The sequence below is a fragment of the Siphateles boraxobius genome, unplaced genomic scaffold, assembly GCF_051911475.1.
Source record: "Siphateles boraxobius isolate OS27281-9 unplaced genomic scaffold, OSU_SipBor_1 46, whole genome shotgun sequence".
In the NCBI taxonomy this organism is placed as follows: domain Eukaryota; kingdom Metazoa; phylum Chordata; class Actinopteri; order Cypriniformes; family Leuciscidae; genus Siphateles; species Siphateles boraxobius.
This window is the reverse complement of record NW_027509097.1, coordinates 4,562,042-4,582,421: the sequence shown is the minus strand read 5'-3', so window position 1 is coordinate 4,582,421 and position 20,380 is coordinate 4,562,042. Positions and strand designations below refer to the sequence as shown.

The 20,380-nt window shown below is 37.9% G+C and overlaps 1 protein-coding gene across 7 annotated transcripts in view; it reads right to left on the bottom strand.

The window, feature by feature from the left end:
• sdk2b (sidekick cell adhesion molecule 2b) overlaps positions 1-20,380 on the bottom strand; it is a 305,599-nt gene that overhangs the window by 54,283 nt on the left and 230,936 nt on the right. For all 7 annotated transcript variants that reach the window (XM_077200337.1, XM_077200331.1, XM_077200333.1 and 4 more), the window contains exons 3-6: positions 17,307-17,413; positions 13,937-14,084; positions 1,805-1,938; positions 697-808 (exon numbers count right to left, since the gene is read on the bottom strand). In XM_077200337.1, coding sequence (XP_077056452.1) covers positions 697-808; positions 1,805-1,938; positions 13,937-14,084; positions 17,307-17,413 — 501 coding nt within the window. The remainder of the gene's footprint in view (positions 1-696; positions 809-1,804; positions 1,939-13,936; positions 14,085-17,306; positions 17,414-20,380) is intronic.

Below are 20,380 nucleotides of genomic sequence, written 5' to 3'. Positions count from 1 at the left end.
CTCATGATCTGTGCCTTGCCGTGGCGAGTAAGTGTTTGAACTAAACAGGTCTTGTCTACTTGTGTTTGTATGTCATATGAATAAAATATATGTGCCCCATACATGGAATCAGAGTGCCTACTGTATTTAGTAAATGGAAAATCTCTACAGCAAAAGGCCAACCACTACATGCATTCGGTTTGTTTCTACCATTTATTAGTAATGATTTACAGTTTGTTTACCACTTACTATATACCTGAGCATTTAGTATTGTGCAATATAGCATACAGAAGGTGATGGACATTTTGGGGGTAAAGAAGTGCTCCATTTTATCATTTAAACGTGACTTTTCATGAAAATTCTGGCGCCTAAAGGGTTAAAATACAACTTCAAAAAGGTGTAAAATATGGGACCTTTTAGAGTAATTTAATATAATATTACATTAAATGCCTAATTAGATCTATTACATGTTTTCACCGTATAGCGAATAAGAGAACTTACCGCTAACCACTTGACAGGTTTTTACCTGCAGTTTTTTTTCAGTTATTCGACCATTTTCTTTTACAAGATTCAATAGAGTCTGTACTTCACAAGAAATAATTGCAGAAAAGTGTCGAGAAAAGAATACAAATTATGACAGACTTCAACCCACTGCTCGTCTTGTAATTTAAATAATTTTCTTTTCATTTAAACTGTGAAGGAATCAGAGGTCATCACCTAGCATTGGCCACACACTCCATAGTGACCTCAGAGGTGCCGGAGATGACGCTGGTGTTCCTCGGCGGAATCACAATGGTGGGAGTGATCGGGTCTGCAGGACCACCAACATCTACAGCAGAGGAGAAATGTGTGTTATGACACACAGGTAAAAGACATCATCGAGCGAGTGTTTTTAATAGAACTCTGATCTGTCAACTTCAGGTGTGAGTGTGTCCAGGAAGTGCCAGCCAATGTACGTGTTACAGCAAGTGTGACAGGTTTGTGTTTGGAACAGGAACTTATATCTTAAGAGTGTGTGTTTGTGGGAGAGCGTGTGTGTGTGTGTGGAGTTCTGTCAGAGACAGTCTTCTGTAAAGCACTGATACTCAACTACAGCTTCTGGGAAGGACTGTCCTCTAGACACACACATACACACAACCCCCCCCCCCCCCCCCCCCCCCCCCACACACACACACCACACACACACACACTATCTCTAATCTGTTGCCGCACTATTCTATAGTACCTCATGTATTTCACTCAAAAATATCATATCCTGGTTTGCAGAGAGAATCTGATACACCAAAACTCTTACAAAGTACTATCCATAACTGTCAATATTCTCGCTCTGGAATTTCAGAGAAGCTGTGAGAGTAAAAAAACAAAGCACTGTCACCGAAGACAAATATTGTCTATAGCCTGTTGTTCACAGATTTATATGTTCATATAAACCGGCATGCTATCTAAAATGGAAAGCCAAGATGCTTGGAGCGGATAAACAAAAATGTTGTATTTACTTTAATTTTTTTACATAAGAATGAGGAAGATTGAGAGCAGAAGTATGCATGTATATTTTATCTTTCACTGTATAATAAAGGTTAGGTTTAGAAATTACACATGGCAGTTTAAATAATTATTTACATATATTTACTTATTTAACATATATTTACTGGATAAAGGTATTGGCCAGACTTTAACTATCCATGCATCTGTAATATAGACATATATTGTAATATAGTTATATGTAATATTTATAATTAGCTTAATTTTAGTACAACATAAGTCTAAAGAAGGAAGTTCAAATGTAACCTTGTGCATGTGTGTGTCCAAATTTCTACAGACTTACTTTCTACAGACAGCGTTATGGGCTGGCCGGTCTTGTTTTCTCCGTTCTTGTCATTTACGGCTTGCACGTAGTATCTTCCAGCATCTGGAGCCACGGTGGACAGGATGACCAGCGTATTGTCCAGAGTAATGGCTCTTTGAGAAAACAACAAGCAGAATCACGGTCAGAATCACGGATCTGCAGCTGTCACACATCACACTCAAGCAGTGATATATAACACTGCATCAGTAATATCAACGCAAACTAGACACCAAATGTTCAGTGCCGCGCTTGAAAAGCTGATATTTACATGAAAATTTCCCGACGGATGTTTCAGAGCCACTCCGGAGTGCTAATTCACTGACATCTTGTTATGCCTATTCATTTACACAAAGACACATTTCTTAAAAAACAATGACAGAATTCTGAACGTTTCTTTTTTTGATGTTGTTGTTTTTCATATTCATTGACACTCTGACTCATTCAGATGAACAAAGACACTTAATTTCTCCATCTGTCATTTACCCTCAAGATTGAAAAACCCCATAAGATGACTTTGCTCCATAAATATCACATAAACTTATTCATGGCGTCAGGGACATGCAACAGCTGCTGTGATGGAAGACATTTTTTCAGAAAAAAACTGAAATATTATTACCATTTTTCATCCTTTCATTAAGCCCTTGAAAAGTTCAAGGACTTTGAAATACACGTGCTAAATCAAGACTTAACAAGAATAGGAAATGTTTAATGGGAACCAGAATTCTCATACATCTAATATAGTTTTATTTTTTATATTTGTTATATTTCTGGTTTCCATTAAGTATTCCCTTGGTTAGCATAAGAGACTTCTTTCAAAAACAGTAAGAAAGTCTTTCAAACAGAGTGAAGATGTGTATGTATGTGTATAGTATACAGTATATGTATATAGCAAATTAACAAAACCTTTTACCCTTTAGTAAACTTCATTAAAAATACCTTTAAAATAAAACAACTTGTTTTACATATGTAAACACAGTTTCTCATCTTTAGAAGTACGTTCATGCATCTCACTTTGAATAAGCAGCCCTCCCCACCGACCGCCCCACTGTTGTCTATTGGGCCAAGTCCTGACACTTACCCCATGGAGTCCCAATTACTGTGCCTCCTTTGTTTACAATCAATGTTTTCTCATTATGACTATGTGCTGGACAATTGAGGAAGAATTGTTGGTTCTGCGTGGCTGCCCTCGACCCGTCTCACACAATCCCTGCCCGAGTCCTCCGGGGTCTGAATGCTAATAGGAATCTGTCCATCTCACTGCAGGAATACCAAACGTGTGCCGGAGCCTGAGAGCCGCTATCGCACAAGGCTGCAGATGCTTACTGATAGAGTCAGCATATTCTGAGGCAAAACTGACAGAACTTTAACTTATCTTTCTTTCTCTCTTGGCTTTACTACTCTAAGAGAACAATTGATAGGCCTGTAATTGTATACTGTATATTCTTATACTACACCCTTAAATCTATTGGGTCTGTATAGATAAACCTTAGCAAACTGTTATTGAAGTTTTAAGTCACTATACTTTGGAGTGCCCTTCACAATCTTCCTTATATCGTAATCTACTTCAACCTGGAGTTCTGGAGTATTAATGTGGCTAAAAAAAAGTGCTTTCTTTCCCCCCCCCCCCCCCCCCCCCCCCCATTTTATCCTTTCCATCAAACCGTTGTAGACGGTGGCGGTGCTGTCAAAAAAAACTATCTTTAGGTTCAAACCTCTAACGATCCATACGTTTTTTTTTCAGTATTCATTTCAATTTTAGTTTAAGTTTTTTATTTCTTTTTATCTAATTTATAATTTAACCTCAACTTTTTTAAAGTTGAAAAGTTGATTTTTTTAAAATTGTTTAAGTATAACAATCATGAAACACATTGAGCTGTGGTGTTCATGAGGCCGACATGAGTTTAAGTCCAGTATGCCTCATGTCTACATCACGTTTTTCCCATCGTTTATTAACTGTTCTCTACTTTCCTTCCAATAAAAGCTGTAATGATGGCAATACAAATAGCCAAATCACACACAATGTGTGCAGAGAGTGTTGCAGCTTTTAGCAAGCCAAATCATCAACAAAACAACTCAAATAGAAATATTCATGAGTATCTGAACATTCCAAAAAAATTTATTTAGTAAAGCCCTGATTACAACAACCCAAACACTCCAACACATTCAATAAAGATAAAAAACTTAAAATATTGACATTTCTGATTACTGCGTTTACTGGACTGATAAGCAATATTGCGATAAGGATTTCAACAGCACAGTTTAGTTTATTAAAAAGCAAAAGCCTCATCCCATTCCTACACGTCGTCTGAAGATAAACCTTAACAGCAGCACGATAAAGACATTATGCTCTAGCTCAGCTGGCTGTCACAGGATATTACATCAACCTCCTGAAATGATTAATGACTTCTGTATGATTAGAGCAGCTCAACAAAGAGGGATGACATAAGAGCGAATGATTGATTTTAATATCTCCTCATGCACACACTTGGTCTCAAATGTCTCCCGTTTTCGGCCCACTATGCATCGTTCCAGACGGATAAGGGGCCGGTTAATAAGGGCGAACGGCTGTGGTGTGATGATCTGTAGTGAATATTTCACTCTGCCTGGGTCCTGGTGCGCCAGGTGTCAGGAAGAGAGCCACACTGCTGCTGAATTATGGATTGAAGTGAGCGGCCCAAGACTGCAAATTAATCTCAGGTGATTCCCTAAACCTGAGCACATAACACAAGAATAAAGACACAGCTAGCAGACCGAGTAACTAATGAGGCAGTGAAGAACACACACACACATTTATATGCACAATGAACATACATTGCTATTTCTTTATAGCTTTGTGCACATTCATACATTCTCTCTCTCTCTCTCTCTCTCTCTCTCTCTCTCTCTCTCTCTCTCTCTCTCTCTCTCTCTATCTCTATCTCTCTCTCACACACACACGCACGCACGCACGCACGCACGCACGCACACACACACATACACACACACAAATATATGATCTACATGCAAGCACCAGATTCCTGACTGACAGTGCACACATGATAAAGGTCATGCATAAACATTATCGTACATGTCCCAAAAACTCATAAATATTGCACATATACATATTTCTGGAAGGCACAGATGAATATAAAATAAGATGAAGCCTATGAACCCATTTTATGTGGGTGCCAACATATGATGGCAATTATTATAAACTTATATATTTATAAATGCCAAAGGACATGACACACATAAGGAATTCTGACATAATATAGTAAAAATAATGAAGCGTGCATATACAGTGAATGGCGATAAAATAAACCTGAATGGTGCTTTTTTTTCTTTTTCTATTTTTGGGGGGGATTTCAACAAACATAATTGTGATATGGACAAGAATGATAAATCAAATCATACAAGTGGCTTATTGAGGAAAAACATTCATTTTCTCTTCGGATTGATTCCATGATATCAGAACATCATATAGACACACATTTTGCACACATTTTTTTGTGAATAATTCCAAAAACGCAGTTACTTCTTTTGCACCTATATCATTTTTTTCCTGCCTTTCTCTCTCTATGAGTTTGTGTGTATTCCCACATGTGTTTGTGAAAAGATTTCATGGAATCAGCCATCAGTGACTGTTTCTTGTCGAATCACAGAGCTGAGAAATTAGAGTCATTGTTGAGTTGTGTTTTCTCATCAAAGGTATTTACCACATTCACTTACTGCGATCCCACATTTAAATCTGCTAAAGAATGCTGTTCTGAGAGAATTAATTCAGTATGTGTGCATAAACCGTAGAGTCTAGGTCAGTCTCAAAATCTAATGAGCTGCCAAGACAGCGTTACAAGGCAACACATCCACTCTCAATGCACAGTCTGTGTCAAAAAGAAAGTATTATAAATATATCTTTTATGTATTCATGCCAAAATATGCATCGTATTAATCATTAGAGGAGAAGGCAATCCCAGAATGCACAGACAGATACAAGTTGATTACAAGCTTGGGTCTATGTGATTTTTTAAAAATGTTTTTGGAAAATGCTCTCCAAGGCTGCACTGGAGTAAAATTGTAATATTGTGAAATATTTACATTTTATGGAAACCATGATGCGTGATGCTTTGATTCTTTGGATTCTTTGATTAATAGATGTATTCAGAACTCGTAAGAAATGTTTTGCAACATTTGAAATGTCTTTACTCTAACTTTTGATCAATTTAATGTGTCCTTGCTAAATAAAAGTATTAATTTATTTCTAGTGACCCCATCTTAGTGACCCAAAACTTTTGAACAATAGTGCACTTTCATTTAACGCTGACAAGTACATATTGTGGTGAGCAGGACGAGGCCGAGGGCCGTGAGAGAACGGCACGACTCGTATCTCTCACAGAGGAGTGGAAGCATAAAAGGAAGAGCGACGACAGTGAAGAGAGAGAGAGGACAGGCCTGGACTTGTGTTTTATTTTGTTATATGTGATAGCAGTCGTCCGTGAGGGGCTGCTGTCTTTTACCCTTGTTTTGTGTTTGCTTATTTAATTATTAAAGTCTTTAAATGTTCGCCGGTTCCCGCCTCCTTCTTCCCATAACAACGAACTGCGTTACACATATAACAAATAATCAATTAAAAAGTAATTAAATTAATTAAAACAAAATCACTATTTAACCAAATATTATATGTGCAAGCATTTTTATGATTATTATACAGCTCTCTGGAATACTTGATTCTGATGGATAAATCGTGGCATTATATAATGAAATATCTGTGTACAATGACCACTAAACTGCATAAATCAGCATCGACCCAGCAAAAAGACAGATGTGCTAGCCCTCGTAGCACAGCAAAACAGCACCTAAATCAATATTCCATCTCCATAATATAAATTACATAAATACCTTTGTTTTAAGTGGGATAATAGGTTTAATTGGAAAACATACCCCTTCAGACCAGTTGAAGATGCCTCACTTATTAAGAGACTGATCGTTTAGCAACATTTTAACGTCAAATTTGACCAGAAACCACAGTGGATTTCAATCCGTCAAATCTGTCAGAAGTGAGCTGCCTAGGAAGTAGACAGTAAGGGGCCGTTCACACAGAGTGCATTTCCCCATTCTTATTCTTTACTTTCTCATTGTTAGCTAGACAGTCTTGTATGATCGATACGCTCATGTCTCGCACATAATTGCTGCGTTTTTAAGACGACAGGTCTAGTTGAAAGAATTTCAACTTTTACACGCAGCGCCACTTAAAACAGTGGACCAAAATCAGAAGACCCAGGAGGCGGAGCAAGTATTGCAAGTACTTTTGTTTACAGTAGCAAGTTGGCATGGCAACTGTTTTATTTGACAGTGTCGGCGGAGGAGGCAAACACAAACAGATCGCTGTCCTATCGTTCTCTGAGCAGCGACAGATTTTATAAAGGTTTTGCTATTGCATCACCTCTCAAAAGCGTGTCTTGAGACACTCGCGTTCTGCGCTGAGCTTTTTTAAAAGCGCTTTTAGACACAAAGAGGCGTTCTGTGTGAACAGCTGGTTTTGTGAGCGTATGTGCGCCAGTGTTGGTATGTGTGTGTGTTTGCTGACCCGCTATAACACTTATATGTACACAATGCCGAATGGAATGGCATTTGTCAGTGCAGTGCTTTTTTGGCTCTCTCCGGGGAGCAACAGGGTCCACAGTCGATGACCTCTATTATACTTAGACAAATACACACGGCACAAGCCACAGTCCCTTTAGAGAGAATAGGATCTCGAGTGAATATCACACGCAAACAGCCATGGTAAATATATCTGGGAACACTTACAAATACTGACAGAACACACACACACAAGATCTAGCGCACACACAAAGCACAAGCTGAATACAGGTGGTCAAATAAAACTGACAAAATGAGTATGCTTGAATTTTCCAGGGAAATGACCAGGAATGGGAAACCAGGAGTAGAAGAACACGTTGTGCACACATATGAGAGCAACACACCTGTCTAACAAACAAAAGCCAAATCTATTGGTGCAGCCAATTTCTCAAGTTTTATGATGCAGAAAAACAGAAGTAGCCCCTCTGGTGCCATCAGCATCTGTTGAAAGGAAATCCTTTCTGACACTAGTCAAATATATTCAGGCCTCAAATAAAACCTCAATTTTACCTCCTACTAACAGGAAACTGAGCCAGCCCATGTGTCTTAAGCGTTTAGCATAACCATCCTTATTGCTAAACTGCTGTAAGCCTTACATGTCAATGAAAAATAGATGCAATGTTAGTTTGGATCATATCTGCTCAGGCTCTATGACCTTTAACATCTGGACAGGAATTATAGCATTAATATTACAATCTGTTTTTGGTAGGATTCAGTCAAATAACTCCTCACTGAAATGTTTAAATGCACGAACATTCTGAATACATATTTCTGATTGTGTATGCGTTTTTAAACAGCAAAGATTTTTCACAGCATTTTGCTTACATCAACATATTGCTTTTTCAGATGCAGATGGTTAAATTACACATATCGTGTAGATGCATGACTAAGGGGTTGTGAAGCATTTTTTGAGGGAGAAAAGAGATTATTTTTAGAAATGCACATAAATCTATATACAGGCGGGTAAAGAGACTCATGACCTGCATGTTGTGCTCCTCTGTGCTATTGTCGGAGGAAATCAGTTTATTAAATTACAGTAAGAATTATTCAAATGCATTTTCAGTAAGCACTTCCTATATTTCCAGAATATAATAGAATGTGAATTTATTCAGAATATGATTACATACAGGAATAGTCTAACATGTAAACACACTTTTTTTCACATTAAAGCTTGAACCAAAACATGGACCTTAATCAGAAAATGACATGCATGCAAACACTGAATGCACAATATGCAAACTGTGGGTGAAACTGGCTCACATCTGTGAGTATATACTAAGAGAAATGCAGATATGTAATCACACTAAAAGTAGTGATGTCAAATCTATAATACAATGTTACAAATATAATCTCTTTCTTTAGAGGCATGTCTGCATACTATAGAAATGCTGTCACCTGTGTCCGGTCATCACTAATGCACACCTTGCCCTGGAAACGACTGTCAGTATGGAGGGATTGGTTTGTGCCAGCATGTGTCACGAGAGCTGCCTGAAACCTCAACTACCACACATTTAAGGGTATCCTGTTAGAATGAATGTTTTAGAAAAGAGAAACTTGAAGAGGAGAGGGTCAAATGAGAAACACTCATCCAAATGCTGAGGATTATTGACATTGTCTAAATCAAATTCTTTAGTGGAATAGGTCGGAATCCAAGGGACGAAAACTAAATAGAAAAACAAAACAGCACCTTTCCTTTAACTCTCGTTTGGAGTGGAGCAGCTCCTGCAATGTGTTTACCATCCGAGGTTCTGATTATACACAACATTAGCCCTCCCAAATAACACAACAAATCAAATGCAGCCAGTGGAAAAGGGCATTTCAATTGCATTCCTATTCAATAATGAAAGACTAATGGCTATTGCGGTTAAATGAGTGCTTTCAAGCCGCTCTCTCGCTCCCTGTAGGCAGGAAGGTAATGAAGGGAGGGTGTCATCTCCGACATGGACGACTGCTGTAGGACACACCGACTGATGGTAAGGGAGGCATCAGATGTGTTTCTTTGTGGATTTATTCTGAGAATCACTATACGATAGAACAATAGATAGACAGGTGGATGGATGGATGGATGGATGGATTTAATGAGACAACAACACAGACATACAGACAGATAGATGGATGGAATGATACAAACACAGACAGACAGACAGACAGACAGACAGACAGACAGACAGACAGATAGATAGATAGATAGATAGATAGATAGATAGATAGATAGATAGATAGATAGATAGATAGATAGATAGATAGATAGATAGATAGATAGATAGATCGTACAAACAAACTCACAACGGGAAATAAAAATAGAAAGATACCACTATAGTTCAGGCTAAAAGTCTCTGAGAGCAGCACAACATGAGCAGCTGTGGAGCGCGAGAACACAGAGTCCCAGTGCAGCATCTCAGCACCAAATTATCTCATCAAGGGGAAACTAGAGTCAGGGGAGCGTGGAGACAGAAAGAATGCTACTTCTGCTGGACAAGCTTTACCAATCTACAGCTCAATTTACAACAAAATCTGTTCATTTTCTTCTTGCCCAACATGAGAAAAGAAAAATAATAATTTGGTTAATGGGCAAATGTTGGTCAGGCTTCAGTGGCTGCGCACACAGACAGACAAGATGAAGCATTCTGAGTAAGTTAAAGGCTTTTTGAGTTCCTATAACTGTTTTCAGCTCTCGTGCATTCATTAAAACCACCTTATTGCATCACAGACATCTATACAAAGTTATAAAACAGCAATATGGGAAAAAAAGTGTTTTATATAACAGATTATGAATGCCTGGGGCAAATTACATTACACTATTACGGTCCACAAAAAAGCAATAAGTGGAATTTAATTTAAGAGAAATGGTTTGTTTACATATTGTATTGATTATGGCAGCAGTAATTCACTTAATGATGATCAAATGATGTGGAAAAGCATTTTAATTGGGCATACATCCAGATGCACATTGCCTGGACTGCATTGATGGAGTGATGCAGTAAAGTCCCTATAGTATGCTAGATTGTGGAAGTCTTTCACAACCTACTGTAGCACTGAAATGCCCTGCAAAATAGGGAATTGCGGTGTGCAAATTACATTAAAGGTGTGTGATTTTTAGCGACATCTAGCGGTTCGGCTGCGAGTTGTACTAAGGGCTCAGCCCACTGCTCACCCCCCCTTTCGAAGAAGCTACGGTGTCTAACATGGGACAAACATATCGTCGTCTGAGACAGCAGAAAATAGCCAGAGTAAGCCAAGAGTGTGTAACATTGTCACTGTTTCTGTACCACAGTCCATTATAAACCACATCATGGACAAAGTTTACAAAGCCATAGTCAGGTGAGGATCAAGGGTCTTAATAAATATTATAATAATAGTAATCAGCTGATTGTCTCACAAACGTAACCAGCACATTTCCCCCCACATAGCAAACCCATAATACAGTGAGGGAGAAGAAGCACATGGAACTATGCAACTATATATTTTTTCTAACAGGGTAGTAAAAGTTTAGCTGCCTAAATATGAGCTCTTACTGTGGCTGAGCTGGTTAAAGCATAAAGCCTTGTTTAAACTCGACGCGTCCGCATGAGCCCAAAGGTGCGCGCGGCAAAAATGGCATGATTGTAACAGCGCGCGCGCCTCCGCATCCCCTAGACACCATTTACTAAACACAATAGGCTTTTTTTCTCGGATTTTGAAAACTCTTCGCGATCGACTTAAAATGCTTCCAAGATCGACTTGTCGACCGCGATCGACGGGTTGCTGATTCCTGTAAAGTTACTGTTTTATGGTCAATGACAAGAGTACTAATCAGCTGTCTCACGAATGTAACCAGCACATTTATCCCCACATAGCAAAGCCATAACACAGCGAGGGAGAAGTTACATGAAACAATCCAACTACATATTTTACACCACTGACAAGGGAAAAGTCACTACTCCCGGTGTTTATGGCTAGCTTCTAGCTTTCTGCTGCTTCTCTTTCAAGGTAGTGACGAAACACGCTCTGTATCACTGTTTGTTCGCGTTCGGCTACGGTAGAAAAAAGACGTCACAATATGTCGACCTTCATAGAAGGGGGTGCCCGCGGTTATGTAGATATAAATGTCTCATTCTAAGGTAATAAAAACATTACGGTTTATTAAGTAAGTTCTTAATACATCACTGAAAACATAGTTATGGATGTCATATTGCATTTCTGTTAATAGATACTCAAACTTTTTACACATTGCACCATTAAGCACTAATTTTTATGCAGTGTCTGCTGTTACCCGATTTGATGACCTGACTTTAGTAAATAAAAACTATGCTATCAGTCAATTGAGTCTCCATATAAACATTAGTTTATTTCATGTAAGGTTTAGTAAGAAAGCATGTTCAAAAACAACATAATTATTACAAACCACATTTACAGGAGTGCGAGTAAATGATGACAAAATGTTCTTTTTTTTTGGTGAACTATCATTTTAAGTGATTCAGGCCAAATTAATTACAGATGTTTAATACTTAAGGTTAGAAGTTTGGAACAACCCATAAGCAGAATGTCTAGCAATATACAGTAGTGTTGCAATGCATGTGCTGTAATAATATAATAGTGTTAAATAAAATATATTTCACCCTCCCCTGATTTAATCAGTGGGCATATTGAATGCAAAAACTGTCATGTTGTCTTTTAAAACAAGAATGCTATTCTATAATTCATACTTTTCATGTAACATAAACTTAACATAATTTGGCAAAATGTCAACAGCACTGTTAACACAAATTAGCACTGTAGGCGACTGAAAAGCAAAGTGCTGGAAAATGTCATTTTATCATCCGCAGCAGTGCTCCTGTGTGCTAGAATTTGAAAGTGGCTGAAGGGAGGCAGGGTTGTGAGTGAAAATGGAGAAACACGTCTCTCTCTCTCTCAGGCACTGATTATCCTGCTCTTTTCTGGGCTGTGTGATTGCATGATTAGAGGGAAAAGAGACACAGAGTGGATGAGAGGTGAGGGAGAAAGCTTTGTGCTTCTGAAAACTCTCCATTTTATGACCCTTGGGCCGCACAGCTAGTTTTCACCAGAGCGAGGGCCACCAAAATGAGTACAATCTGACGAAAATAAAGAGCGAGAGATTAGAATTCACCAATCTAGAGCAGACGGAGTCAGAAGCGCCAGGACGCTCTCAGACAGACTAGCAGTCCTCCATGGGCGTCTCGGTCAATGTTACGCTTATTTCCATTTTTCACAGAGTCTTTGAAACTGCGAAGGAGGTGCCAATGGCCTGATTAAAATTCAATTAAATGATTTTCCTGGAATAAATGTTATCAGCTCCACTCATTTGCACGAGGTAACCTTGGCTCAGAGCTAGAAACAGACGTTCATGCGAGCGAGGAATATAAGAGTGCAGGAAGGGGCAAAGGAAGGCAAAGAGAACATTACAGAAAATGGAAATACTTGGACACATCATTCAGAGTCTTTGCAATGCCAGATTGAAATAGTGTCCGGATATAATTCAAGAAAATTAGAAGAACATTCTGATGGGACATCATTTCGAACAAAATCAGGCCAAATTGATGTTCGTTTAGAGATCGTTTTGGGAGTTTGAAACAGCTTGCCAAAGCGAACTTTCCGGAAAAGTTCAGTCCGGCTGGTTAAGACCTTTGAACTCCCATTGGTAAATGGTGATTACGTAATAGGTAGGTGTGGCTCTGAGGCTCTGCCTTCTTTGACAAGGAAATCTTCTCCGGTTCATTTCCTCTTTTGAGTCCATCGAGGTCAGACGTCCGCGAGTGAAACACACGAACACACCGGAGAGCCACTTTATAGTAAAAATCTATGAAATTCTAATTGAAAGCAATACTGAAACTGTTTTTTTTTTTCATGTTAATACGGTAAATCTGTTTAGTTCAAACCAATCTATTTTATACTGTGCTATATTTATACACATGAGGTGACTTTACTTGATTGCAGAGCTTGTGCAAACATCTACATCACTATGATCAGATGCTTTCTTAACTGCTGTTTTCTCACTGCTGTCTTTTTTGTTGTTTGTTTATTTTGTTTTTGAGAGGAAATTGTGGAGCACATCGCTACATGTTCATCTAAACATCCCTTTCGTTAACAGTATATCACTGCAGTATATCACACTTCTTTTTACCCCTAAACGAAGAACGAAAAACTTTGTTGTGAGTATATCAGGTCCTTTGGATGGATGGATGGATGGATGGATGGATGGATGGATGGATGGATAGTAACAGAAACAGGACTGCAGAAAGATGTTCAGCCCTTGTCTCATAATTCATAGAGGTTTCTGAGAGAACTCACACTAGCAAGTCAATAAATGCGTATACTATATGACTACACACATTCAGAAACACACCTGGAGGCAATATAACAGTGTACACATCTCCAGACTAGATGTACAGCTACAAAGATTTCTCAAAAACAATCATGTACAATCAAACTGCTTGCAGAAAGGAAAAAGATAAAGATGGAATAGGAAAAAGGAACCCAACAGATTGAGAAACTCACATTCGACTGCTGGGGGGGATTTTGCGTCCGTCTCTGAACCAGGTAACCTGTGGTTGAGGAAAACAGCGAATGCGAGGCGCCGGTATAACGGCTCCTTCTCCTTGGGATACGGCTTGGGCTCGTTCCCCATCCTCAAAACTTCCCATATCTGCAGACAAAAATAAAAAGAGTTAGCGAAGGTGTTAAACTTATATTGTGCATATGTTAGCTTTTAGCACTTAACGTATGTGTACATACTGACTCATAACACCACTACAAATGCAAACAGGACTTTAATTTCTTGTACAAGTGCCTACATCAGTGGATAAAAACAGTTCCATTGTTATTAACGTTTGTCGTTTTGCCAGAGACACACTGCAGAATCTTCCAGGGTTTTCTAGTGTCTGCTTCACCATCTGCTTCAGCTGGGCAGCGTTTGACACGGCGCCAGACATCGTCACGGATGCCGTCGGATTGGGGATGATATGTGCCAGCTAGCTATCGGCAATGACAGTGTCCAGAACTGACTCATCCGAACGGACATTCACAATGCGTTAAATCAGCAGTCATTCTTTTTTACACCCCTATCTGATTCAGCGGCATAAACGTCCTTGTTGCTTTAACACGGACACGAGTGGATAACAAAACTTCCTGTGAATAAATAGATTTATTACTTCTGGATGATCATTGGTAACATCTTCACAATATTGCAAACAATCACTGCAAAAGAAGGTTCGTAGAGTAACTTTTACTCTCAACATTTTGATGGTTTGAACATTCAGTTGACAAGTAACTTTGCAACTATATGTCAACTTATTATAACCCTAACCCTACTACCAGTCTAATAATACTCTACTAACACTCTAATGAGAGTTAGTAGACATGTAGGTGCAACATTACTTATTGTCAAGAGAATGTGTTAAAGGGACCATCAAAATAAAGTAAACCCGTGTTTTAAAAGCAAACAAAAAATGTTCAAAAGTCTGTCTTTACAAAGTCTCTTATTCTCTACGAACCTGCATTTGTTTGATCAAAAACACAGTAAAAACAGTAATATTATAAAATATTGTTATGCCTGATGTCAAAGCTGAATTTACAGTATCATTACTCCAGTCTTCAGTGTCACATGATCCTTCAGAAACGTTCTAATATGTTGATTTGGCGCTCAAGAGAAATGTCTTAATATTAATGTTGAAAATGTTTGTGCTGATTCGTTGATGAATAGAGCAGAATTTATGTGAAATAGAAATCTTTTATAACAGTATAAAGGTCTTTACTGCACTTTCACTCTCAATTGTTTTAAAAGGTTAGTACACCCACAAATGAACATTTTCTCATCATTTACTCACGTCATTACTCTCGTCATTTCAACCCTGTAATATCTAGGTCTAAGGCAGAATGTGAGAGGTTAAAAGAAAGTAATGTGGGGTCGGAATGACATGAGGGTGAATAAATGACAAAACTTTCACTTTTGGGTGAACCATTCCTTTTGTTAGCAAAGAAAGTTAAAGCGGACACAATTTCGAGCTACACGGTGTGGAAGAGATTTAAAAATCAAAGGCAGCGTCTTTAATATCAATAGCATTATTCATCAAAAAGCTAATTAAGGAAAACCACTTAAAAAATTATACAATATCCAGTATGGCGATGTCCTGCCTTTGATATCACAATGTCATTTCCTGTGTATTGACTCTTGTATTTGATTGCTCTCACTTCATCCTTCAAAGGAAACGAAAGGTAATTGGATGTCAATTATTGCACAGGTGCTTGAAAGGGAAATGAGAAAAGCAAATAAGGTCTAAGTACTTCCATCTTGACCAGAAGTGAAGCACCTCCACATATCCTGAAATGAAAGGAGATAATAAGAAGCGATGGACCGATGCATCAGCCAGGCTGATTCATTCGACAACAGTCGGCCATTTTAAGATTTTTACATATTCACAGATGTGTTAGTTCCAATATGAAGGTGCTTGTGTCAATAATAAAATAATACAATTTTGAGTAAACAAAAAACATTCAAAAGTCCGGGGGGCGGTATAAAGATGTTTTTGGATGAATTCTACCAAAGCTGCATGTATTTGATCAACAAATATAGTATTCAGTGTCACATGACCCTTCAGAAGTCATTCTAATATACTGATTTGGTGATCAAGAAACATTTATTATTATTATTATTATTATTAATGTTGAAAACTAGAAAGTTCAAAAGAACCACAATTATTTGAAATAGAAATATTTTGTAACACTAGAAATGTCTTTACTGTCACTTTTGGTCAATTTATTAATTAAGGAAGCTTGTTTGAACTAAAATCTCCATTTAAATAGAGAGTATTTGAGCTTTTTTATCTGTAAACATTATAATCACGCTCTAATGAACATTAAAACACATTAACAGCTAAATTAACTTTTCTTAAGTATTTTTGTGTGCTGAGATATTTGTGATATTTAAAAACATACTGAAAGAATTTACAGTGAATCTTGCACCAATTTTGCTAAGATTGAACACGGATCAGCGAGCGAGGAGTTGAGTGTTGCTCCACTCACATACTTTGAGAGAGAACTGCAATAATGACTGGCGAGAGGACAGTAGGCTGTGAAACTTGAATCTCCCTTGAAACACCAGAGACTTGCCACTTGGTTCAAGCGCAGCAGCTGTTGCTCATGCTAAACAGATTATAAAATGGAGGAATGAATTAAATTCAGAGAGAGCGAAGCGATTGGTCCGCACAACCACATCAATCTAATGATGAAGTTAAAGTGGACCAGCTGTGGAATTGAATAGGAGCTTTTAATGAAACACAGGTACGTCACCACAGCAACAGCTGCTGTTCATACACACACACACACACACACACACACACACACACACACACACACACACACACACACACACACACACACACACACACACACACACACACACACACACACACACACACACACACACACACACACACACACACACACACACACACACACACACACACACACACACACACACACACACACACACACACACACGTTGTGTTTTCATGTAGACATAATGATTTTAATACAGTACAAACTGTATATTATATCCCCTTACACTAACCCTACCCCTTAACCTACCCATCACCAAAGACTTTCTGCATTTTTACATTTAAAAAAAAAAAAAAAAAAAACACCACTTAGTATGATTTATATGCGTTTTTCCTCATGGGGACCAAAAAATGTCCCCGCAAGGACAAGGATTTTGGATATTGCCATCTTTGTGGGGATATTTTGTCCCCGTGTTGTAGGTTTTAACAGGCCACACACACACACACACACACACTAGGGCACAATTTGACCGTCTATTAAAAATCACAAACACACAAATCCAAAGAGGTGGAGTGTTACTACGCGTACTCACATGCCACTTGTACTTCGGTTCTCCTCTGTAACAACGCTCCGACTCTGTTCCTCACAATACACCGATAGAAGCCAGCATGCGATCTGTCCAGAGATGGTATCAAATACCTGTGAGAGATAAAACATAGAGGGTTTACTCTCCAAAACCACAATAAAGCATAATGTAATGCCAAACTGTCAGAGTGCCTTTCATAAGTCATTCATAAGCCTTTTATGTATATTTTATATGTAGAAATGGCTTTCATTCATTCTGACACAGCTGTCCTTCACAAACCGAACATATCTGTAATTTGTCAAAACAGTCAGGCTTCGTACAAGCACGGCAGAGAGCGTTTCCTTTTCATTTCCACGTATGCTCCTTATCTTTTATGGAGGAACTCCTGAGAGAATATAAATACAGCTATAATTTTTTTTTTTTTTCTTATTCCAATCTCATTGTGATGACCTTGAATTCTTCTTTTTCGGTGCAGAATGTAAATGTCCTCACATTACCATCTTACCCTCAGTAGGTGGCGCTCTAACATACACAATGACTATGAGGAAGTAAAACAAGCTGCCCCGGGTTTTAGTGAGGCCTATGAGTGAGTAAATAGCACATGATTAGACCATGTCCCAATAGTTTTATGTTCCTCTGCACGAGTCCCTTGTTACTTTCATTATAGCCAATATGGCAGAGAAAACCAACTGAGACCACATAACTGTTAATTACTTGCTTCTGTTGTTCATTTGTAAAAGACTGAATCCCACAGCGAATGAATTAACAGCCATGAGATGAAACAGAGTTCCTCAAATTTGACTGATAAAGATCAGAGCAATGGATATCAGTCATTTTAAAGAATAAAGGATCATATCTCTTCGAAACACTTGCAGTATAATAGCGCACAAGTCATATGGACTTTTATGACAATTTAATGGTGCTTTTTGAGCCTGGCAGTAAAAAATCCACATCCAATTTTGTTATATTTTGTTGGTCGTTCCAACTAACCCAAAATATTAATGTAATTTATTTACAATGTACTGTATGTAAATACATTTGGGTAAGAATTGCTTGGCTATTGAACATAAAATATATTCTAAATGGGTTTAATTATGTTTCATCTTTCAATGCTTCGCTTTCAAAAAATAAAAATACGGAATTACTTGATGCTGTACAGATAACCATGATACTTTGACCTGTCAAATGCGTTAATTGCTTTGGTAACGAAACAAAACTTTTCAAAAATAAAAGTAAAATACTAATCTTTTTTTTTTGTTTAATAAAAAGAAGAAATTAACACTCATTTATGTAAGGAGACATTACATTGATCAAAAATGACAATTATGTCATGTCAAGTATATTTCATAATAAAAATGCATTATGCACAGTATTAATAATATTTATATTTCAAATAAATACTGTTATCTATTTATCAAAGAATCCTGAAACATGTATCATAGGTTTTCACCAAAATATTAAGCAGCGCAAAAGTTTTCAATTTTTATAATAATAATAATAATTATAAGTATAGCCGGAAGCAGCATTAATCAGGGTTCAAGCACTTTAAGGCCTTTAAGCCAGTGCGTAAAAAGGTTATGTTTTATTTAGCAAGCATGTAACCACATGGAACAGACAATTTGCCATATCATAATCATAATCACAAAATAATAGTTTCTTGAGCAGCAAATCAGCATATTAGAATGATTTCTGAAGAATCACGTGACACTGAAGTCTGGAGTAATGACGCACTGCCATCACAGGAATATATTACATTTTAAAATATATTTCAAAACAAATATTACAAATATTAATTCAAAACAGTAATGATGTTTCATTTTATATGTACCTATTTGTGTGTGTGTGTGTGTGTGTGTGTGTGTGTGTGTGTGTGTGTGTGTGTGTGTGTGTGTGTGTGTGTGTGTGTGTGTGTGTGTGTGTGTGTGTGTGTGTGTGTGTGTGTGTGTGTGTGTGTGTGTGTGTGTGTGTGAAAAATAAGTGGGCCCCAATCTTTTGATTGGCAACTTTATATCTCACACTTCAGCCGAACAGCTGCAGTTGAGATGAGCAGATTTCTTTTCTCTTCTGTATACACCAACTAAAACTTCGTTACTTTAATTCACCTCTTTTTGTGAAGTGGATGAAATCGGATCATCTTCCAGACATTTTAATTCAGACAGACCACATTTTCTTTCAGCCCGACTGACCTGATCTCAAATTAAAATGACCTGAAGGCCCATGGGCCACACATTACTGGACCGGAATGCTCTCCGACCTCCCGGATCAATGATGGAGGGAGATAAAAGAATGAAACTGCACAGAAATGAGTGGGGTAGAGGGAAGGAATGCGAGAAGAAGAGGGAGAGGGAGATGAGGAAAACACTCTGCGTTTCGATCTAGATGCTTTAAAAAGCCATTGACCTCAGATGGCAATCAATACAAACAATGGAGTAGAGACAGTAAAGAGATCTGTACAGACGCAGAGAATGAGACTGAGAGACAGAGGCAGAGAGAGAACATAATGCCAAAAATAAGAAACAAGAAAAAGACAACAAAGAAATGAGGATGATAGAGAGATGGACACAGAAACACATGCAAACAGGAAGACCACAAGTGGACAGTGATTGACTAGCCAGACGCTGTTAGAAGGTCAGCTGTGTGGTTATTCTGTCAAAGCGTCAACATTATCTGTCACTCAAACTACAGCTGTCTGAAATACTTTCTTATTTACAATGTAGTGTCATTTTGTCAGCTGCTTAAATTTCAAAGTAAACAATTTCATTTCCACTGAGAAAATATTTCGACCCATAATACACTCTGATTGAAGCAACACAACCAATGTACACCAGAGGGGGAGGGAACAAACCAAATATAACAATGAATGGGAGAATTCGCAGAACTAAACAAGAATAAAAGTCCTGTCTTGACATCTTTAAAGAGACAAACTGTCTTTTGATCAGATTAAACATCACATAACATCACATAACACAACACAACACAACATAACATAACATATAATATCCCTACAGTGAATACAAAAAATATAATTGTAACTATTTTGTAATGATATATTATTATTAAAATTATTTTACACTCTTTAC